Source organism: Akebia trifoliata, chromosome 4, assembly GCF_017979445.1.
Source record: "Akebia trifoliata isolate Shusen 1 chromosome 4, ASM1797944v1, whole genome shotgun sequence".
NCBI lineage: Eukaryota > Viridiplantae > Streptophyta > Magnoliopsida > Ranunculales > Lardizabalaceae > Akebia > Akebia trifoliata.
This window is the reverse complement of record NC_141378.1, coordinates 8,879,631-8,903,139: the sequence shown is the minus strand read 5'-3', so window position 1 is coordinate 8,903,139 and position 23,509 is coordinate 8,879,631. Positions and strand designations below refer to the sequence as shown.

The following is a 23,509-nucleotide window of genomic DNA, read 5'->3' as shown; positions in this document are numbered from 1 at the left end:
AATTATAAGAAGTGCTATTGGGCTACATTAGCGTTCAAGAGCCATCTTGAATTTTGAGAAAAAGATGATACTCTTCTATACTTAGGGTAGAGAGAAGAAGCTTGGGTATAGTTAGAACTTTTGTTTGAGAGTGGACAAAATGATAATTTATTATTTTTTATAGGTAAAATGGTAAAAAAATATTATGCAAGTGCCATCTAACTTAGTTGGTAAAGTCTTTAGGTGATGATATTATAGACTTAAGTTCGAATTCCAATAGGACCTAGTTATTGAACTCATTAAAAGCAAGCTTAGCCAAAAAAAAAAAAAATTTAAATGATCCAGATCAACTGCCCATAGGAATTAGAAACCTTAGTATACCTTAGAGGCAATTCCATAGAAACAAGCTTTGAGCTCCCCTTTGGAATGGAAGTTCATTTCAAAGCTAATCCAATCCAAACACATATTAAACTAGTTGAAAACAAATCGTTCTTGGAAGTGGCATGAGGATGAAGATGAGAGTATTTTGGTCGGTTCATGTTAGTCTCTTATAGAAGACTATGGTCAAGAGGTATATGGAGGCATCTCAAATATTCGTTAGAAATAAGGGAGGTATGACTAAATCACTCTTCAAAAAAATGGCTGTAGATTCGATCCAACGGCTTGTACACATCCAACGCCAACAGTCCGCATCGGATGTAGGGGATTTTGTTGACAGAGAAAGTTTACGCATTTAATTCATTGAGTTTCTTCAATCCTCAACAACCACCGATACTGCGAGAGAGTGGGAGAGGCTCGTGTTTCCTACCTAATCTCTACCGATCGATGGAGCTTTGTACTTTCTGATGATATTAAGGTTTCTAAGATTAGGGTTTCGATTGACAACAGCTGTAATTCTTCAGATCAGGTGCGATCTCCTGTTGATTTCGCTCATTCTTGATGACTTCGATTTATCTTCTGTGTTCATTTCTTGGCGTTTCTGTTGAGGAATTGTTTTGGAAGATTTTGTGACCTTGAATTTCTCTCCTTCTTGTTGAAGTTTAATAATTTAAATAATAAATAAAATTAGAAAAGATAATTAAGAGAAGAAATTTGAGTTATTCGAGATGGTTGGAACTCCAAAGCTCACTGAGTTAATTTCATTAAAATTATGAACTTTACAAATCTTTAGCTGTAATACCTAATCTTTTAATCTAACTCTTAACTGCTAAAGATAACTATGTAAAATCCTATTTATATTAGAGCTAAATTTAAGAAAGAACATAGTGATTAAAAATTAGGGAGAAAATATGAGTGAAGGAGATAGGGAATCATTTTTCAGTTTTGAGAAGGTTTCAGCGTTTGACTTCATCGTTGTTGTTATTGTCATCAAATCCTTATTTTTATATTAATTATGCGTAAAGTCGTGTCTTTTGTTTGATTTCTTCTGTATTGACTTTCTCAAATCTCATCAACTTGCAATGCGACATTTGCAAATAACTTACTCTTTAATATAAGCAATTACTTCATTTATAACTAGATCGAACTGATGTGGATTCATAGCCGATTTATAATGTCAAACAATTATAATTAGTAGCTTATTTCCCTGGTCATCATTTGTTCTCACTTCTCATACTAGTCACAACCTTCTCATCTACATTCTTAATTGTGTTAATATAGCCATTTGGGATTGCTTTCTTCCTAATACCTCCCGGATTAATTATAGGTACTTTGTAATATGCTTTCTCTAAGTCAATAGAACCATATGGAAATTCCTTTTTTTTTTTATTAGTGAAAATCCATTAATAAAGAAGCAAGGTCGAGCGAGAAGACCAACCAAATAAAACAGATACAAGAATTTAATCTGTCACAGTCCCCTCCCAATTACAAATAAGATCTTCAAAAAAACACTTGAGAAAATAAGACGCAAAATTGAGAAAATAAGAGCTTCAGAATCGAGCCTTTATCCTCAAAAATCCGATTGTTATGCTCCCTCAGTCTGCAAAGTGAGTGATGCTCCGGAGCATCCTCTTAACCCCAGAAAAAGAATTACCAAGAGCTGCCCAAGATTCGAACACCAACAGCACAGACCCAGGGAGACAAGAGGACACCCCGAACAAAGCAAAAAAATGAGCCCAAACCTCATAAACAACCTTACAGTGAAGCAACACATGATCCGCTGATTCTCCTTCTTTTCTTTTAATTTCTCCACCTCTTGTCCAAGTAAGAAAGACTACTTCAATGGTTGATCTCCCTGGCATAAAACAAAAGCCGGTATATGGTTTCTTTGTATTTTCTTAACCTTTGTTTTGTCAGTCTTCCTATAATTTTAATATGCCTTGTAAGTTTGATTTTCCGACAGTTTGTAAGTCATGTGTTTCATTTACTCTTACACATAGGTACTACTGTACTTTTTAAATTAAAGTGGTCGCTTTTTAATCTTCAAAATGTAATTGAACGACTTAGTTGGTTGGACAATTTAATACTTCTATTAGAATAGCACTCGTTTAGACTCTTGCCTATCTTCATCTTTTTTAGTGTGGTTTTCACTTTGGATACCCTAATTCTACACAAGTATGTTTGTTCTCGGATTTCCCCAAGGGTTTGACTTGAGATCTATAAATTTTCTTTTAACTTATCCCTTGAACTAGGTTAACTTTAGAAGGTTCAATTTCTTCTGTGCCAAACTCTTATTATCATCTTCACCTCTTTCTGTTTCTATGTCAGGTTTCCAAGGGAAAGGACGTCTTGCTTCTCGATAACTTGAGAATAGATGTATTAGAATTATGAGATTTTCCTTTGTACATAGTGTTGTTTGCGCAGAGAAATTCTACCAAAATTGTTTTGTTTAAGAGGGTAAAATGCCATCATATTTCTCACGGCTGAATCTCACTTTTTGGTCTGGGCTCTGGAGACCGATCATAGGGCAACAAGTTGGTGTACACCAAAACACTGTCCAAGTCTTACTTGGCCAAGCAAAATTGTTGTTTGGGAGTTCGGGCTTGGCTCCTTCCCCACTATCTTCCCTTGGGGATGCGCTTTCTTTTTTACAACCCGGTATAGTTCTTGCTGCAAGATCAAACTCTCATGTAAGTAATCAGCAAAGGAACATATCTGTTGTTGGAGCACGACCTTGCACATCATTTCAGGATAGTGTTTATCAAGTTGATTGTCAACTATCAGACCCCGTCCAAATTTCTCTAGAAAGTACGTTTCAGAAGACACACATGGCTGCTTGTAATTCCACAGTTGCATTGGGTGATCGTTGTCTAGACAGCATGACTTTAAAGAACAGTGGTCTCTTAAACACAACAAATCAGGTTGGTCTTAGTTACAGCAGTAGAAGTCTTGGAGGTTGTAGAAAAGCAAGCATGAGTTTGAGAAATCAAGAACCCTCCAACAGTAATCTGGTTTATGGTTATTTCTTGTTTGATGTAACAAGGAAGAGTTACAACTGCAACCCATTTCTAGGTAAATGGTCAAAAGATTTTCATAGCTCGTCTTCCACAGGCAACCCAGCTGGTGCTGCTCCTGATGTATCATTTAATGGCTCTGCCCGTGAGGAGCAGCTTGGAAATTCTGCAGTTTCATCTAACCAGTATGTGCTTTCATCTGATATCCTTTTTTATTATCAGTTACTAGGAACATATGAGAATTGCATTTATGAAGTTAATATCATTGGTTACGTGTGTGTTTTGTTGCGCTAACTAGAGTGTAAAGGAGAATACAATTTTTTTGAAGTTTTGTCTGGTCGACAAATTTGATAGTGAAGGTTTGTGGTTGTATGTTTTTCAAGAATGGATGAAAAGATCTTGACATGTAGTGATGGGAATGGTGGTGGGGGTTTTCACATAATATGGCAGACTGCTGAGATTTAGATGAAGATGACCATGTATATAGTTAAGTCAAGGGAGTCGGAGGGTTGTAGTTTTCCTTTTAGTGAAATCATTCCCACTATTTTCTTTCCATTGTGTTCCCTTCCGCACCAGTATAAACTAAAACAAAAAAAATGATGCACATGTAATACTTTTAATATATTGAGAAAGTCATAACAATTGAACGATTATAATCTTGGTAATTGTGTCGAGAAGTTGTAACAATTTGCTCGATAAATGTGCTCCTTTGTTTGCTACACCCCTTAACCTTTTATAACCATTTATCATCATGTGTTTGATACAATCGTTAAGAACATGGTGCTTAGTGGACCTAGTGAAACTTTGGGGCTTGAAAACTCGTACTTCAGCTTAGAGATGTGCTATTTAATTTGACAATGTCACACCTATTCGTCCCTCCACTAAAACCTCCTGCACCTAGTCTCATGAATTAGAAAATATAGATGGTTAATTCTTGCAGTACTAATATTTTCAGTGTGGCCCCGAACTGTCCACGATATTGTTTCCTGTATACTTAATTATATTAATGCAGTCTGAGCACCACTTCTCATGCCATTATCTACAAGAACTCTGATATGTAAATACAGAAGGATGTAGAAACATGACGAAGTATGAAAGTCTTATCTCTCCATTAAGGTCCAATGGTTAGTCATCATTTCCACAACAATTATCTTGCTTTTTTTTGCTGACTACAGGAAGATTTTGGGTGACAGAATTCTGAAGTTGCTTTCAGGATCATGTTACCTACCACACCCTGCCAAGGAAGAAACCGGTGGAGAGGATGCTCACTTTATATGCATAGATGAGCAAGCCATTGGTGTGGCAGATGGTGTTGGTGGCTGGGCAGATGTGGGTATTGATGCAGGAAAATATGCCCGGGAACTCATGTCTAATTCAGTAACTGCAATTCAAGATGAACCCCAAGGTTCCATTGATCCAGCAAGGGTTTTAGAGAAAGCTCACTCAAGCACAAAAGCCAAAGGATCGTCAACAGCATGCATTATAGCACTCACTGATCAGGTTTGCTATTTCTCATTTTCATTTGCCAGGCTTGCCTTAACTGTGAAGTGCTTTTGCTTCTTGAGTTGGACATATTCCTTATTTTTAACCACATTGTGTCAAATGGTTCTTTTGGCCTATTTGTGGTTGTTCTGTTTCTTTATTGCTTCAGTAAACTGCACTAATTGTGTTCTTGTTCATTTTCTATTATTTGTTTGTTTTACAAAACTGTGGCAGCTATTGTCTTCAGTTACTTGACAAAAATGATAAGCCACCAAGCAAGTATGTAATCGCCTTGATTGAAGGTTTACAAAACAAATAATTTCAACTGACTTGGTCTGGGTACTTGGATCCAGTTCTCAATATTGAAAACTCTAATTGTATAATTTGATGTTTTAAGTTTTCTCAACACTCTTCCAGTATATCTCCTGATCAGTTCTTTCTTATTCTTCTCTTTTGGTTTTAGGAAACTGAATTATCCTGTTAACTTTGCTTGGATGCAGTGGAGTGTCTTGATTTGGCATGGTTTGTTTTTCTTTGGCTTAAGTGGCTTCATCTGTTCTGTTTCTCATCGCAGGGAATACATGCCATCAATCTAGGTGATAGTGGATTTGTAGTGGTAAGAGATGGATGCACAATATTCCGATCCCCCGTGCAACAGCATGATTTCAATTTCACATACCAGCTGGAGAGTGGAAATAGCGGTGACCACCCTAGATCTGGTCAGGTAGTTGATGCCCTCCCTCTCTTCCCGACTGTTTTATGTGTGTTTTCTTTCCCTCAATACCTTCTGTTTGAGTATATATTATGGGTTTGTTGGGAGGATGAACATGGGCAACTTGACCCCAGTGATACCAGAGTCCATGTCAGCTATGTGGAAGTAAAATATATTGCATACTTGTTGATAAAATCGTAAAATTTAGAAATTACAAAGAGACCTCTGCAGAAGCAGAGAAATTTGTCTAGCAATGAAAATAACACCAAAAGAGGGAAGAAAATTGAGTTGGAGTCGAAACCAAAGCAGTCTTGACTGAATTATGTTCTATGGTTTGAAGTAGTAGAACTTTCTGAATGACTTGACTTTTGGATTAATTGTAAAACAGGTATTTACTATTCCTGTTGCATCGGGGGATGTCATTGTTGCTGGCACCGATGGATTGTTCGATAACTTGTACAACAATGAGATTACAGCTGTTGTAGTTCATGCTGTAAGAGCTGGCTTGGAGCCACAGGTGACGGCTCAGAAGATTGCCGCCCTGGCACGCCAGCGAGCTCTAGACAGGAACCGGCAGACACCTTTTTCTACTGCAGCACAAGATGCTGGCATTCGTTATTATGGTGGAAAGCTCGACGACATCACTGTTATCGTCTCATTTATCACCAACTCCAGTAATGTATGATTCTCTACTCCTCCCCTACCCTCCCACACCATATCATGAGTGTAGTTTCTTATTCCCTGCTAGTGTGTAGTACTGGTGGAAATGAATAAATCTTGTTTTTTTTAGCTGTGAAGGGTAGTGTTGCATCTGTATTTTCTAGGCCTCATTTGGGGACACCGCTGCTTCGAGTGGAATCACTTTGAAATTCGCCACAAAGTCCCATAAGAAAAGAGCTGTTTGAGAGTAGAAAGAAGTTACCTGAAAACTGCTACTAAGTAGACAAAAGCCGAAGTTGATTGTAGTGTATTATTCATAATATGGCCCTTATTTCAAAGACAACGCGATGACACAAAAGTTTTAGACTTTTGTCTTCTAATGTATGAATGGATTTTAAAAGAAAATCCGGCTTACATTTGAACTTAATCCATCTTGGTATCATGACATTTTTTATTTTTTTTGTTAAAAGCTGTTTTAAGGGAAAACTATTGAACTTTTCGCATTATTAACGCCTATGTATTGGTTGGATTAGTATAAAAAACAATTATTTTATGGAATATGTTTCCATGTTCACAAATACATATTGTAAGGTAAGTGGAATTAATTTTCCTTGTTTACAAATAATACATATTAAGAGTCAAGAGGGTGGTGTTACCATGGATTAAAAAACCACCCTCACAAACTCATTTAAAATTTGAAAAAAGTGGGGGTGGTGAGGAGAAAGCTAGTGGTCTTATTATAAACAAACAAAAAATTAAAAAGAAAAAAGTCTAGGTCTGCTGATTTTTTTAATTTTTATTTTATCTATTTTGCCTCTCTTTCTTCTCGCCATTTTCAAGTTCTAAAATTATTTCTAATAACAAAGATACCAAAAACATGGAAAAGAGCAAAGCAGAGTCTAAACATGCCATTATTTATATCATGTCTACATAGGCAAACTTAGAAGATGAAGATTTTCTTTGAAGCTACTCTTCCGTCACCTCCACCACCTTCCTTACCTCCCTCCTCTTTACTTCCTCCTGCTTCTTCTTCTTCTTCTTCTTCCTTCTCTCTCTTTTGCCTCTCTTCTTCCCTTCTCTTAACTTCCTCCATCTCCTTTTGTGCAGCTTCCTTTTCTCTTCTTTTAGCCTCCTCTTGTTTCTTCTTTTCTTCTTCTCCCTCTTTAGTTTCCTCTTCTTTTTCTTTCTCCTCTGTTTCTTTCTTTTCTTCCTCTTCCTTCTTCTTAGCCGCTTCTTCCTCTTGTCGTTTCTTTTCTTCCTCTTCCCTCTTCTTAGCTTCCTCCTTTTCTCCTCGTTTCTTTTCCTCTTCTTCTCTCTTTTCAATTTCCTCTTCTTTCTTCTTAGCCGCCTCTTCCTCTTGTCGTTTCTTTTCTTCTTCTTCCCTCTTCTTAGCTTCCTCCTCTTCTCGTTGTTTCTTTTCTTCTTCTTCCTTCTTCTTGGCTTCCTCTTCCCTTCTTTTAACCTCCTCTTCTCTCTTCTTTTCTTCTTCTTCCATCCTCTTCTTTTCTTCCTCGGCGCATGACAAACATCCTAGAATAATTGAATCTTCTTGATAAGAAAATAACTTATTGACAGTAGCATTTGGAACATTGAAAGAAATTGCCAATATATTTTTATCCAAGGTTTTAAACACTGAACGTTTCCCTGCTAGGAACTGAGGGTAGTTTTTCTTGGCCATGGTGCTAAATCCAATGAAAACAAATGAGTCGTTGCTGAAGGACATCTGAGCCATGGGGTGGAACCTTGGAACAACAAAAACATCTCCTTCCTCAACTCTGAAACGCATGTTCTTGCATTCCAACAAGTTCGTAGTGCTGGGACAGACCACATGCACCATACCTTGCCCATACGTGACTATTGCTATCTCACTTGCCCTTGGATTCCAATGAGGCCCCATCATGGATCCCTACAACATCACAATTCAGTAAACAAATGACGCAAAAAACCATCAATTACTACTAATACTAGTCATGGAAATAATAAATTTGTGTATCTATGAAATGGAAACATGTCACCCCAATATAATCATCAAAATTTCTATAAAATGGATACATATCATCTACGAGATAAACCACAAAATTTCACGATTAATGAAAGACTTTAGTGCTTAAAATGAAAATATATTAAATCAAATCCCAAAAATCAGAAAAGTCTTGTGATTAACTCTCAAACTAAAGGGAAATTGGGAAATCCCTGGGTTAATGCATAAATACCAAAGAGATTGAAGGAGAAATCTATAAGTAAGGCTTGCAATTCTATACGTTCTAATTTTAATTGTTACTGACTCAAACTTCAGAGTGCAATCGACAAAGAGTGTAATCAACAAAAACCTCATACAAAGAGAAAATTTTCCCACTTATTTTGGGAGAATATTAATATCTCAATAATCGTAAAATAAACACACTACTTACCCATGTCAAATAACATCAACATAGAGATTGAATGAGAGAATTTATAAGCAAAGCATGAATGTGGGAAGAAGAAGGTAGGCAATTCTAACTTAATTTTAATTATAATACCAACTTGATTGTCAGAGTGTAATCAAAGAAATCTTGGTACGTGCATAAATTTCCTACATATATTTAAAGACAAAAAAGCAATCTCGAGAAACAAAATATTTGATATCAAGCAAATGGAGACACTACTAAACTGTGTCAAATAACATTTGATTGCAAGTAAAATGAAGACAATACTAACCTGTGTCAAATTCACCATGAATACGCCGATATTGGTTCCTCTCAATGCATGGAAGTCTTTGCTGTTCAAAGATAAGCTCCATCCGTTGCAATTCTTGACATCTGGCCTTCTTTTAAGAATATTAAAGGTCTTAACCTTCTTTTCGTCGTTAAGTTCGTAAGAGCCATCTCCCATAAGGACTTCATGATCCCAATATTCCAGTCCAAGTAATTAATGTTGTTCTTTGATGGAATGTGTACGATTGGCGGAGGCCTAGTTGATGATGTGATCTCATCTATAACTTCTCGAGGAACCTTAATAACCATTGGCATCATGTTAGTTCAAACCTGTCTTAGACATGATTGAGTGCAGGAACAAGATCCAATCTTCAACCCCTGTCGCATGATCGGGATTGGGTTCCCATATTTTCAGGTAAGGGACTTGACAACACAAATTTTGTTCCTACATTCAATTATTTCTAAAACCATACAATACAAAGTTTTTATCAATGTCAAAGCAATAGTATCATTTAGAGTTTCTACCAATATATATGGTTGTTCAATTTCTTACCATAAAGGCTGCTTGGAGAACTTTCTTATCGAACCCTAGGACAAGGTCACTAAGTGCCGAGTAAGGTCCAATGGGCAGCTCCTGCATGGGAATCACCATTAGAAAATCTTTAAATATATATATATCAAAGTTGTCATCAAAAGTAGTATAAATTAGAAAAATATTTTTTCATAGTTTTACAGGCCTGGGTCCTGTGGGATGTCAGTGTGGATATTGAAGCATGTTGTCGCAACTTGCAAGTGTGACGGTACCCTGATATCTCACTCTTCATGTGGACCATTAAACCTTGGATGTTTGACCCACTAATCCAATGATTAGAAATCGATAATCTACTGATTTTGGTATGAAGATCCACATGGGGTGAGATATCAGGTAGACCCTAGGTACCAATATTGTCATGTATGAGCCCAAAATCACTGGCTCAAGAATGTTTTTTAAATATTTATCAAGTGAGTCACAACCGTTTTGGTGTTCATTGGCTGATTTACCAAAACATGCACACTGAAAATTGTGAAATTCCTATATCCGCACACTATTCAGTTTAATTAAATGGTTAATCATCCACTATATATAGTTAATTATATTCACTGTTTTATAAAATAATAAATTCTTTCCCACTTACATAAAATATTTTAATTTCAAAAATTGTAAATTTACCACTTTCGTTATTAAAATGAATAGTTTGCTGAATTAGAAATTTGACAAAAAAATTTATACCTTTTTAAAAAATTTCCAATTGGTAGTTAGCCTTGATAGTGTTTTTTCAACAAAATTAAGAAAAAGCCAGAACAATATTTAGAAAATAAAGTTTGTGTAAAACGTACGGCTAATATGGGAAGTGAGATTCTTGTGTAAAACAAATCTCTAGAAAATCTATACTGATCCCATGTCAGCCGTGCATAGAGCGTCCAACATCGTTTGAGTCAATAAAAGTTGGAGAATTGTGACTCATGACTAAGGTGGTGTTTGTTTGCGCTATTTTTCAGTGCTTATTGCTAAAAAAAATTAAATTCAGCATTTTTGTCAAAATAGCGCGTTTGTTTACTCGTGCTTATTGCTGAAAATAAGTGAAAAAAATTCAGCACTATTTTGATGCTGAAAAAAAATGCTAAAGCGGTAAGCACTTCGCTTTTTTCAACACGGACAAGTATACCCTTTGTTTTTTTGAGCATGGACAAGTATGCCCTTATTCTTAAAAGGATATTACCTCTTATATCCCATGGATAAGTATATAAACACCCCACAAATTAATAAACCCACACCATAGCTAAATTATTTTGTATTATATAGGTTAAAAATTTTGGAATGAGTTGATTTTTGGTGAGGATGATCTCGACAATGAGGAGATCATTCTCACAAAAAAATAGCACATCTTGAAACTTTTAACCCTATCAAAACAAGTTCAAGAACCGTAAATTGTCCATTTTTTTTTTTGAAAACTATTTTTAACGAGTTAGAAGTTTCAAAATAAACTAATTTTTGGTGAGGATGATCTCTAGACCATATAAACTATCCTCACTAAAAATTTGCTCATTCCAAAAATTTTAATCCATATAAAACAAAACAAAAAATGGCTATAGTGTGGGTTGCCCTTATTAATTCATAGGGTGTTTTTATAATTACACATCCTTCATTTCCATCGAAAATTATTCATCAAAAATTAAGTTCTTTTTAAAGTTGATTTCAAATTTTGGTGACTTGTATGACATTATTATTTTTAATTTGAAATTTGTGGGCTTTTATAAATAGAAATTATTATTTATAAATTGAAGATTTGAGTATTATTTATTATTTAAAAATAAATTATATTTTAATTTTATAAGAAATAATATATTTTATTGTGTTTGATAATAAATAAGCATTTAAAACATGCAAACAATGTATAATATGATTGTAAGGGTAACAAAGACAATTTATCAGTTTCAGCAATGTGTAACAAACATGATTCAGCATCTAAACAAACAACTTTTTCAGCACTTAAATTCAGCGCTTATAAGTTTCAGCGCTTAATGCTATTCAGCACTTATTTTTTTCAGTTTAACAAACAACACCTAAGAGGAGAGGATACTGGATACCTGAGGGTTGGAGGGGTAATCAGAATTAGTGAAGATGGCGTAAATCCTTAGCTTCTCTCTTGTTGATTCCAAACTGCTTTGTACATAGAAAATAGAACCTGAATTTAGCCTATAGATATCACCTCTTTCTACTTTCAAACGTTTCTGTTTATTGTCTTTTTCATCTATCCAACTCAACATCCCACTACCTGCATCACCACCCACCATCAATATATTTTAATCTCTCTCTACGTACATGTTCATCATAAATTAATTCATTAATTTACTTAAAAGAAATGTATATTTATTACTTGTTAAATAGATAAATAAATGAATAAATAACATGTTGGTGTACGGTGTACCTGAGTGCACATAACACACCATATCTGCATGTAGTAATACCGGAAGAAACAGAGAGTTGGGTTCCATGGTGATGAACCTAAGGTGGTGGGGTCCTTTAATTCCATCACTTATATTAACGGCTGAGATCTTTCCAAACTCAGTTACACTGAGGCTTACTCTCTGATCTTTTGTGACCAAAGGACCCACATTAGACCACAAATCATCCTCAAAATAAAAAGAAGCTGTAGCACAGTGAGAGAAGCAAAGATGAACAAATAATAAAAGAAATGAAAATGATTTCTTCATCAACATCGCATAAACTAGAGGTTCCTGTGTTGTGTGAGAGTGTGGTAACTAGAGGAGGTGGGTTCATATAAAGAGAAGGTGACGACAGAGTTATGTAACAACGCGTCCTATTCTTAGAACACGTGCCATCACTTCTCCATACGTGTTAGCTATTCAGGTGGAATTGTACAGTTGTTGAGATTCTCTCTCATCTTATAAGAGAAAAGATTTACTGTAGTGAGGAGTATATTAATTTGATATGGCCTCCTTCGACCCAATCAGTTGTTCCCATGGATTAAAAACCATCCTTACAAGTTACCGATCTCATTTAAAAAAAAAAAATGGGACCTAACCTCATGACCACATAATTTTAAAGAAAAACACCAAACTAGTTCTCTTACGACTTCCAACTCTTGAAAAGACAAAACTACACACCACAACACAAAGCTAGATACACCACCACAACAAAACTCAGACCTTTCAAGTTCTGACATTATTGGCAATAACGCATATTACAAAGATAACAAAAACATGAAAAGAGCAAGAGTTGTGCTGGGGTGACACAAAGGTGACAAAATGATGTCGCGGCACGCATATTACTATAGATGTTTTCCTTGAGATATGAGTAAAAAGCATCTACAATCATGTGCGTGCCACCACATCATTTTTGTCATCTTTGTGTCTCTGTTTGTGTCCTTCCAACCTTTTCCAAAGAGCAAATACATGAGAAGCAAAGCATAGCCTGTAGATGCCATTATTTATTTTATGTATACATAGACAATCCTAGAAAATGAAGATTTTCCTTAAAACTGCTATTACCTCACCTCCACCACCTTCCTTGCCTCCCTCCTCTTTCCTTCTTGCTTCGTTTTCTTTTTCTTCTTTTTGTTGTTGTTGAGCTTCTTCTTCCTTCTCCCTCCTTTGCCTCTCTTCCTCCTGTTTCTTAGCTTCCCCCATCTCCTTTTGTGCAGTTTCCTCTTTCTTTCTTTTAGCTTCCTCTTATTTCTTTTTTACATCTCTCTCCTTAGCTTCCTCTTCTTTTTCTTTTGTTGCCACCTCCTCTTTTCAAACATTCCTCTTCCTTTTCTCTTGTTGTCGCCTCCTCTTGTTGCTTCTTTTCTTCCTCTTCTTTCTTCTCCTTTTCTCTTGTCCTTGTCTCCTTTTGAGCCTCTTCCTCTTGTCATTTCTTTTCTTCTTCCCTCTTTTTAGCTTCTTCTTGTTCTTTTCTTTTAGCTTCCTCTTCCAATCTTTTAGCCTCTTCTTCTCTCTTTTAAGATTTTTTAGATGCCTCTTCCTTTTTTTAGCCTCTTCTTCTCCTTCTTTCTTCTCCCTTTCTCTTGTCGTCATCGCTTCCTCTTCCCTTCTTTTAGCCTCTTCTTCTCTCTTCTTAGCTTCTTCTTCCTTTTTTTAACATCATCTTTTTTCTTCTTAGCTTCCTCTTCTCTTTCTCTTGGCCCCGTCTCCTCTTTTTGCTCCTTTTCTTTTGCTTCCTTCTCCTTAGCTTCCTCTTCTTTTTCTTTGGCCTTCTTTTCTCTTGCCGTTGCCTCATCTTTTTTCTCCTTTTCTTCTGCTTCCCTCTTCTTAGCTTCCTCTTCCTTTCTTTTAACCTCTCCTTCTCTCTTCTTTTCTTCTTCTTCGTTCTCTTTGGTCTATTCTTCCTTTTCCTTCTTAGCCTCTTCTTGTTTTTCTTCTCTTCTTCCTCAGCACATGACACATATTCTTGTATAGTTGAATCTATTTGAGTAGAAAATAATTTATGGATGGTAGCAGTTGGGACATTGAATGAAATCTCCAAGATATTTTTGTGCAAGGTTTTAAACATTGAGTTTTTCCTTAGTAGGAACTGAGGGTAATTTCTATTAGCCATTGTGTTGAGCCCAAAGAAAACAAATGAGTCATTGCTGAAGGATATCTGAGCTACGGGGTGGAATCTTGGAACAACAAAAACATCTCCTTCTTTGACTTTGAAACTCATGTTCTTGCACTCCAACAAGTTCATAGTGTTGGGACAGACCACGTTCACCATTCCTTGCCCATATGTTACAATTGCTATCTCATTCGCCCTTGCATTCCAATGAGGCCCCATCATCGATCCCTACAACATCACAATCCAGTAACCAAATTAAGGATGTAGAAAACCATCTATTACTACTAATACTAGTCATGGAGAAGACATTTGTGTTTCTATGAAATGGAAACATGTCACCTCAATGTAATAATCAAAATTTCTATAAAATGGAAACATGTCATCTCGAGATGATCATCAAAATTCCACTGCTGATGAAAGACTATAGTGCTCAAAGGGAAAATAGATTAAATAAATCTCAAAAATCAGTAAAGGATTGTGGTTAACTCTCAAACTAAAGGGAAATTGGGAAATCCCTAGGTTAATGCAGATTTTCCACAGAGATTGAAGGAGACAATTTTTTTTTTTTTTATAAAGGCATGCAATTTTATAAGTAGTAATTTTAATTGTTACTGACTTGAACTAACGACTGCAATCGACGAGAGTGTAATCAACAAAAAATCTGGTACAGAAAAAATATTCCTACTTACTTTTGCAATAATATTAATATGTTGATAAACAGAAATAAACATTACTTGCATGTGTCTAACAACATCAACATGGAGATTGAATGAGAGAAATTATAAGCAAGGCATGAATATGGGAACAAGAATAAGTTAGGCAATTCTAACTTAATTTTAAGTATACTGACATAATTGTCGGAGTGTAATCAAAGAAATCCTAGTACGTGCGGAAATTTCCTAAATATTTTTTCAAAAAATTTATCTCGATAATTTTTTTTTTTTGATATCAAGCAAATGGAGAAATTTCTAGCCTGTCTCAAATAACATATGGATAAACGAAATATTTGATTGCAAGTAAATGAAGACACTACTAACCTGTGTCAAATTCACCATGAATATGCTGATATTGGTTCCTCTCAATGGATGGAAGTCTTTCCCGTTCAAAGATAAGCTCCATCCATAGTAGTTCTTGAAATCTGGTTTTCTTTTAAGAATATTGAAGGTCTTAACCTTTTCTTCGCAGTTAAGTTCATACAAGCTATCTTCCATGAGCACCTTCATAATTCCAACCTTCCAGTCCAAGCCATTAGTGTTGTACTTTGATGGCATGTGCATGATTGGCGGAGGTCTAGTCAAAGATGTGATCTCGCCTATAACTTCTTTAGGAACCTTAATAATCATTTGCATCATATAAGTCTAAATATAATAACTCAAACCCACTTTAGACAGAATTGAGTGCAGGAATATAAGGGTTCATGTTGAATTATGTTCCTCCATTCAATTGGATATAAATCATATTCCTCTGTCAAAACCATGATGACAAGAATGATTCGAAACTTGTAAAAGCTAAGCTACTCATCCATTGAAGTAATTGATGGTACAATACTTTTCTTAACCCGTGGGCCACCTATGAACCAATCCGGTTAGTTTGATGGGAAGACCATTTAGGTGGGCCATGTTTACAAAACCATAAAATACAAGAAAATAGGAAAATGCTGGAATAACACAAACAGAGAAATACAAGAAAATATGAAAATGCTGGAATGACACAAAGGTGACAAAAATGATGTGGTGGCGTGCACATAACCATAGATGCGCAACACCACATCATTTTGTCACCTTTGTGTCACCCCAGTACGACTCTTCCAAATAACAGTACTATAATTTAGAGAGCTGCTATTGACACCCCAACATTTACTTATAACACCCCAATTTTTAAAATTGTATCCCCCCACCCCCTAAATAAATAAATAAATAAATAAAAATTTAAAGCTTAAAACACTCTCTCCAAACATTACACAGGTTTGGCTCAAAGTATAATCTCAATAGTATAACAATCATTCAAAAAATATCAATAGTTGTTTACAATTATGATTAGGCACATACAAAATCCTAAACCCAAAAAATATAGATCTCACCGGAAAAAAAAAAAAAGAGTTTTTATTGGCACCCCAATTTTTTTAGTTAGTCTCAACCATTCACTTATTTTCTTTTATTTTTAATTGGCTTGTAATAAGTCAAAGTTGGAGTGCCAATAACAGCTCTCATAATTTATATATACTACTTTTTACCAATATAAAAGGTTGTTGAATTTCTACCTTAAAGGCTGCTTGGAGAACTTTCTCATCAAACCCTAGGACAAGGTCTCTAAGAGTTGAGTTAAGGTCCAATGGGCAGCTCCTGCATGGCATTCACCGTTAGAAAATCTTAATATATATATATATATATAGGGTCCCGTTCGCCACCCTTAGTTTTACCACACACTTTAACAAACGCGTTTTGTCTTACATGGGTTAGAAGTTTCGGAATGAGCTGATTTTTGGTGAGGATGATCTCTATGGTGAGGAGATCATCCTCACCAAAAATCAGCTCATTCCAAAACTTCTAACCCCATCAAAATTGATTTACAAAAAATGGACGGTCCACGATTTTTCAACGTGTAAACATGGGGCTAAACATTTCGGAATGGGCTGATTTTTGGGGAGGATGATCTTCTAATCATAGAGATCATCCTCAACAAAAATCAGCTCATTCCAAAACTTCTAACCCATGTAAGACAAAAAACGTTTGTTAAAGTGTGTGGTAAAACTAAGGGTGCTGAACATTTCCCATATATATATATGGGAAATGTTCAGCACCCTAAGTTTTACCACACACTTTAACAAATGTTTTTTGTCCTACATGGGTTAGAAGTTTTGGAATGGACTGATTTTTGGTGAGGATGATCTCTATGATTAGAAGATCATCCTCCCTAAAAATCAGCCCATTCCGAAATGTTTAGCCCCATGTTTACAAGTTGAAAAATCGTGGACCGTCCATTTTTTGTAAACCATTTTTGATGGGGTTAGAAGTTTTGGAATGAGCTGATTTTTGGTGAGGATGATCTCCTCACCATAGAGATCATCCTCACCAAAAATCAGCTCATTCCAAAACCTCTAACCCATGTAGGACAAAACACGTTTGTTAAAGTGTGTGGTAAAGCTTAGGGTGCTGAACGGGACCCTATATATATATATATATATATATATAGAGTAGCGTTCAATGGCCAACAGTTTGGCAAACATTTTGGCAAACACATTTTTCAAAACATGGGTTAGAGGTCTTGGAATGGGTTGATTTTTGGTGAGGATGATCTCTATGGTGAGGAGATCATCATCACCAAAAATCAGCCCATTCCAAAACTTCTAACCTCATCAAAAATGGTTTACAAAAAATGGACGGTTCACGATTTTTCAACTTGTAAAATGGGGCTAGAAGTTTTGGAATGACCTGATTTTTGGTGAGGATGATCTCCTCACCGTAGAGATCATCCTCACCAAAAATCAGCCCATTCCAAGACCTCTAACCCATGTTTTGAAAAAGTGTTTGCCAAAATGTTTGTCAAACTGTTGGCCACGGATAGGGACCCATATATATATATATATATATGGGTCCCGTTCAGCACCCTAAGCTTTACCACACACTTTAACAAACGTGTTTTGTCTTACATGGGTTAGAAGTTTTGGAATCGGCTGATTTTTGGTGAGGATGATCTCTATGGTGAGGAGATCATCCTCACCAAAAATCGGCTCATTCCAAAACTTCTAACCCCATCAAAAATGATTTGCAAAAAATGGACGGTCCACAATTTTTCAACGTGTAAACATGGGGCTAAACATTTCAGAATGGGCTGATTTTTGGGGAGGACGATCTTTTAATCATAGAGATCATCCTCACCAAAAATCAGCCCATTCCAAAACTTCTAACCCATGTAGGACAAAAAACGTTTGTTAAAGTGTGTGGTAAAATTTAGGGTGCTGAACATTTCCCTATATATATATATATATATGGGTCCCGTTCAGCACCCTAAGTTTTACCACACACTTTAACAAACGTGTTTTGTCTTACATGACTTAGAAGTTTTGGAATGGGCTGATTTTTGGTGAGGATGATCTCTATGGTGAGGAGATCATCCTCGCCAAAAATCAGCTCATTCCAAAACTTCTAACCCTGTAAAAAATGGTTTACAAAAAATGGACGGTCCACGATTTTTCAACGTGTAAACATGGGGCTAAACATTTCGGAATGGGCTGATTTTTGGGGAGGATGATCTTCTAATCATAGAGATCATCCTCACCAAAAATCAGCCAATTCCAAAACTTCTAACCCATGTAGGACAAAAAACGTTTGTTAAAGTGTGTGGTAAAACTTAGGGTGCTGAACATTTCCCTATATATATATAGGGAAATGTTCAGCACCCTAAGTTTTACCACACACTTTAACAAACGTTTTTTGTCCTACATGGGTTAGAAGTTTTGGAATTGGCTGATTTTTGGTGAGGATGATCTCTATGATTAGAAGATCGTCCTCCCCAAAAATCAGCCCATTCTGAAATGTTTAGCCCCATGTTTACACGTTGAAAAATTGTGGACCGTCCATTTTTTGTAAATCATTTTTGATGAGCTGATTTTTTGTGAGGATAATCTCCTCACCATAGAGATCATCCTCACCAAAAATCAGTCCATTCCAAAACTTCTAACCCATGTAAGACAAAACACGTTTGTTAAAGGTGTGGTAAAGCTTAGGGTGCTGAACGGACCCTATATATATATATATAGGGAAATGTTCAGCACCCTAAGTTTTACCACACATTTTAACAACGTTTTTTGTCCTACATGGGTTAGAAGTTTTGGAATGGGCTGATTTTTGGTGAGATGATCTCTATGATTAGAAGATCATCCTCCCCAAAAATCAGCCCATTCCGAAATGTTTAGCCCCATGTTTACAAGTTGAAAAATCGTGAACCGTCCATTTTTTGTAAACCATTTTGATGAGGTTAGAAGTTTTGGAATGAGCTGATTTTTTGTGAGGATGATCTCTACGGTAGAGATCATCCTCACAAAAAATCAGCTCATTCCAAAACTTCTAACCCATGTAAGACAAACGCGTTTGTTAAAGTGTGTGGTAAAACTTAGGGTGCTGAACGGGACCCATATATTATATATATATATATATATATGTATATCAAAGTTGTCGTCAAAATTATAAATTAGGGAGATAGTTTTTCAATAATGTTCTACGGGCTGGGTTCTCTGGAATGTCAGTGTTGATATTGAAGGTCCGTCATGCTTGGAGACAAGGTAATTCGACTGCGGATGCTCTTGCCAATGCAGCAGTGGAGGCTTACCCATCTCAGATTTTTGATAACATTGTAAACTTCCCTCCATATTAGCCAAAAGTTGTTTTTAGGGTGATCGCCTTTCTATCCCTTCAATTCGTATTGTAAATTAAAGGTGGGGTCCTTGCCTTACTGTACATTTTTCTATATCGATTAATACATCTCTTGCTTGCTTATGAAAAAAAAGAAGATATTGAAGCATAAGGTCGCAAGTGTGGCGATACCAAGGGATCTCACCCTTCACGTGGTCCACTTACCCATGGATGTTTGGCCCACTAATCCAGTGGTTAGAAATCACTAACCATGGTTTTGATATGTAGATCCACATGAGGTGGGTCCGAATATGAAACCGTTCACGAGCCATAAGCGCATGACCACAGAAAAAATATTGATCATTTAGTTGTTTTGGTGGGTAGTCAAGTTTTTAAAAGTATTTATCAAAAGAGTTATATAGTTGTTTTTGGGCCTTGGCATTTATTTATTTGTATCAGATGGGTACCCACTTTATTATTATTATTTTTGAAACGGACCAAATAATTTATGAGATAAATCCCAAGTCATTTTTTGGTCACAGTGCTCACAACTACTCAGTGTTTGCCACGTCAAGCATACAAGGGTAATTTTGTAATTAACAAAGGTATTTTTGTAAATTAAAAATGTCATTCAATACATGTGGGGGTATATGTGATCGGTGGATCTAAGATTTCTGTGAGCAAACAATTTTTCAATAAATCCCTGAGCATGGCCCATAAACGAAAGGTTTAGGGATTTAAACTCAAGACCTCTACTTGCTGAGGCATGGTCTTGCCCATCTCACCAACCCTTATATGGTTGACTTAGACCATTTTTAAAAAATAAAATTATGAAAAAACCAGTATACCATGTTGATTTTAATATATGATATTAGTAACCCTTAAAACGTGTTTTCAAAGGAAAATATGCCTCAAATGATGTTTAGTGCATATAACGTAATGTGAGGCTGAGGTGAGAAAAAGAATTCTTTAATTCTTGTGTAAAACAAATCTCTAGAAAATCTATACTGATCCCATTTCAGCTTTTGCTTGCATGGAGCATCCATCGTAGTCGTTTAAGGCTAGAAAAGTTGTTTTTTTAAAGTTAGTGAGAGGAGAGGAGAGGAAAGGAAAGGAAAGGAAAGGATGATATTTACTTGAGGGTTGCAGCATGGATAATCAGAATTGGTGAAGATGGCATAAATCCTTGGCTTCTCTCTTGTAGATTCCAAGTTGCTCTGTACATAGAAAATAGAACCTGAATACAGTCTGAAGATATCACCTCTTTCTATTTTCAACCGTTTCTCATTTTCTTTCTCTATCCAACTCAACATCCCACTCCCTGCACCACCATCAATCTCTCTAGGTGTTCATCATTTCACTTAAAGGCCTTCAACAGTTTCAAAGACAATGTAAATTTATAATTCCATGTTAATCTAAAAGCTTTTACCACTACACATTTCACGAATTGATAGTTTTTAATTAAATTCGAATTTACAAGATTACTTCAAGATTTTAATGGTTAAGATGAATGAAAATTGAGTATTATTTAATGAAAACGCCCTAAATAATGATCTAAATCAATGAAAAATCCTAATTGAAAATAAATCTTAAAAGATGAAGCAAATGAAACCCTAAGACATAGGATCTAGTGTTAGTTTAATCATTTATGTCATGCAATTGCAAGGGCATTTTCAATAACAAAAGAGTTAATTAAGATTTAGAACAGTGTCTAATTAAACCATTTTTGGAAGGAGGTTAAGATACATTGGGCTCCTAATTAAGCCGTTTGTTGTATGACACTCAACCCAATGTGTTTGTTTCCAACAAACATGCGCCATGTGGACACCAAATTTTGTTTTAGGAACTGGACACCGTTCTGGATCACGACTCATAACAAAAATGCCAAACTGACTTCCCCACTGCGTTCAACATTGAACTGACGTTACAGTGTGTACTATGCACAAAACCATTTATGTTTTTACTCGATCGAGTTAAGTGAAAGTATCTAATAAGATTATGTGCATTACCACCACGCAATGTACGGTGTTGTAGGAAGTAGTGTAGAACAAATCTTTTTGATAAGAGCTAAAGCCTCAATATGCATGTTGCGGGTATCCCTAATGTACATCAGGGAGAGTATTACTAAAATTCCTCAAGTGATAATTGTTCACTAATATAAGAAACATTAGTTACAAAACTTACCTAACTTGGTATATTAGAGATGAGTTGGACGAGTTGATCAATTGTTCACGGATGGGGTTCTACCCGATCCAACTCCACGACCCCAATCCAAACTCAGGCATGACATAAGAAAAAAAAATTTAAAAAGAAAAGAATGACTATTTAACCAACCACCTTTGTATATATATAATGTCAGTCAAGATTTCTAATACATCATAATTTGTAACAAGATAAACAAAGTGATTGTGGTTTAGGCCATCTAAGTCTATGGTTATAGTACATGCCACGTCAGGAGAGTATTTTGAGTATGCTACGACTCTCCCAAAATATACCTAATATTTCATATATATATAAATAAAGGACAGCGTTATTACGACCCCTATTACGACTCACATTGCGACACACCGTTTTGTCTTATATGGGCAAAAATGTTTGGAATGGGCTGATTTTTTGTGAGGATGATCTCTGTGATGAGGGGATCATCCTGGCAAAAAATCATCCAATTCCAAAACTTCTAACCCCATCAAAATTGATTTACAAAAATTGGATGGTCTAAAATTTTTCAACTTGTAAACATGGGGCTAGAGGTTTCATAATGAGCTGATTTTTGGTAAGGATGATCTCCTCATCATAGAGATCATCCTCACAAAAAATCAGCCCATTCCAAACATTTTTGCCCATATAAGACAAAACGATGTGTCGCAATGTGAGTCGTAATGTGATTCTACGGAACCCGACCCATAAATAAAAGGATAAATTACCATTTCGTGAATCGAGTATGAAAAAATTCTCAATTCTCATTTCAGTGCACTGTTCACTTTAAGCTAATGATTTTCTGACTGGAAAATTTTTATTCGGTCTGTACTCAGCTGACTTTATAAGGCAATAGAACCGTTGATCGTTTTCCTGGTGTACCCGAAGAAAAAAATCTATGATTCTCTGCCCCTTGCCACATCATCCGCGTTCACACCAAGTGAATATTTTTGAGTCCGAAAATCACTACTCTTCATTTTAATTTCCAAAACATGCTTTTTAGCAAGATAATCATTTTTATAAAATCAATGAGATCGTAACGTTTAGATTAAAAAGCAGCGATCTCGTTACCTTTTAGTCAGATCTTCACTTTTATAAACCAGCGAGATTGTCACTTTCCGAATTAGAAGAAGAATGTACTGGAACGGTAATTTTAGCAAATGTTACGCATGTATTTCAGAAATTTCTCAAAATAAAAAGTTGGTGTACGGTGTACCTGAGTTCACGTAGCACACCATGTCTTCTGCATGTAGTAATACAGGAAGAAACAGAGTATTGGGTTCCAGGGTGATAAACCTAAGGTGGTGGGGCCCCCTAATTCCATCACTGATATTGATGGCTGAGATATGTCCAAACTCAGTTACACGGATATTTACTCTCTTATGTTTTGAGACCAAAGGACACACATTAGACCACACATCATCCTCAAAATACAAGGAAGCTGTAACACGGTAAGAGAAGCAAAGCAGAACAAGTAATAAAAGAAATGAAAATGATTTCTCCATCAACATCGCATAAACACATAGAGACAAGAGAGAGAGAGAGATGTTTTGTGGGTTGTGAGAGTGGTAAATATAAGAGAAGCTGAGCAGAGTTACGTAACAACTCGTCCTTTGTAAGGACACGTGTCTTCACTTACTGATACGTTTCAGCTATCCAGGTCCAAGTAATTTTAGTCGTTGAGATTCCATCTTATCGTATAAGGGAAAACTATTTACTGTAGACGCGAAGTATATATTAACATATAAGGCCTTCTCCATAGTGCCACGTAGCACACTCTTTCAATCAAATCAGTCATCAATATTTTTGCCTCCTTACTAAGTTAGATTTCAAAATTGACTAATGATCTTTGGTCCACATGGAATATCACATTGCAAATCCGACACCAGTTACCTTCTAGATTTCATGGAAAAGGAGATTAAAAAAATAAAATAAAAATTTGA

General features: G+C 35.9%; 3 protein-coding genes and 1 long non-coding RNA gene across 5 annotated transcripts; 2 read left to right on the top strand and 2 right to left on the bottom strand.

Moving 5' to 3' along the window:
• Positions 1 to 727: 727 nt before the first annotated feature.
• LOC147403566 (putative protein phosphatase 2C 55) lies at positions 728 to 7,482 on the top strand. Of its 2 annotated transcripts, none has more exons than XM_086439178.1 (5): positions 728 to 886; positions 2,686 to 3,556; positions 4,565 to 4,871; positions 5,428 to 5,577; positions 5,954 to 7,482. In XM_086439178.1, the coding sequence occupies exons 2-5, from the start codon at positions 2,820 to 2,822 to the stop codon at positions 6,248 to 6,250; spliced, it is 1,491 nt and encodes a 496-aa protein (XP_086295304.1). In that variant the 5' UTR covers positions 728 to 886; positions 2,686 to 2,819; the 3' UTR covers positions 6,251 to 7,482. The 2 variants fall into 2 exon arrangements, with proteins under 2 accessions (XP_086295304.1, XP_086295303.1); XM_086439177.1 differs by having other exon boundaries at positions 4,547 to 4,871.
• Positions 7,104 to 12,228, bottom strand: LOC147403564 (vicilin-like seed storage protein At4g36700). The gene is given in 6 exon segments (XM_086439176.1): positions 7,104 to 8,131; positions 8,923 to 9,098; positions 9,101 to 9,215; positions 9,472 to 9,552; positions 11,547 to 11,734; positions 11,888 to 12,228. Coding segments are annotated over 6 exon segments (1,818 nt in total). The 5' UTR covers positions 12,180 to 12,228; the 3' UTR covers positions 7,104 to 7,165.
• LOC147403565 (uncharacterized) lies at positions 10,287 to 11,706 on the top strand. The gene is made up of 2 exons (XR_015177531.1): positions 10,287 to 10,430; positions 11,528 to 11,706. It is a non-coding gene; the product is annotated as an uncharacterized LOC147403565 (long non-coding RNA).
• Positions 12,229 to 12,604: 376 nt separating the features above from the next.
• Positions 12,605 to 23,338, bottom strand: LOC147403563 (vicilin-like seed storage protein At2g18540). Its single transcript, XM_086439181.1, has 4 exons — positions 22,783 to 23,338; positions 20,507 to 20,691; positions 15,057 to 15,350; positions 12,605 to 14,247 (listed from the first exon to the last, which is right to left on the bottom strand). The coding sequence occupies exons 1-4, from the start codon at positions 23,075 to 23,077 to the stop codon at positions 13,540 to 13,542; spliced, it is 1,482 nt and encodes a 493-aa protein (XP_086295307.1). The 5' UTR covers positions 23,078 to 23,338; the 3' UTR covers positions 12,605 to 13,539.
• Between the last annotated feature and the right edge of the window lie 171 nt (positions 23,339 to 23,509).

Bases quoted from the DNA above. Each gene is read 5' to 3' on its own strand.
- LOC147403566 (XM_086439177.1), top strand. From the start codon at position 2,820: ATGCCATCATATTTCTCACGGCTGAATCTCACTTTTTGGTCTGGGCTC. The intron at 3,557-4,546 runs GTATGTGCTTTC...TGCTGACTACAG, and splicing joins TCTGCAGTTTCATCTAACCA to GAAGATTTTGGGTGACAGAA. The intron at 4,872-5,427 runs GTTTGCTATTTC...TTCTCATCGCAG, and splicing joins TTATAGCACTCACTGATCAG to GGAATACATGCCATCAATCT.
- LOC147403563 (XM_086439181.1), bottom strand. From the start codon at position 23,077: ATGTTGATGGAGAAATCATTTTCATTTCTTTTATTACTTGTTCTGCTT. The intron at 20,692-22,782 runs GTACACCGTACA...ATGGTGGTGCAG, and splicing joins GGTGTGCTACGTGAACTCAG to GGAGTGGGATGTTGAGTTGG. The intron at 15,351-20,506 runs GTAAATATCATC...ATGATTATTAAG, and splicing joins ATCCATGCTGCAACCCTCAA to GTTCCTAAAGAAGTTATAGG.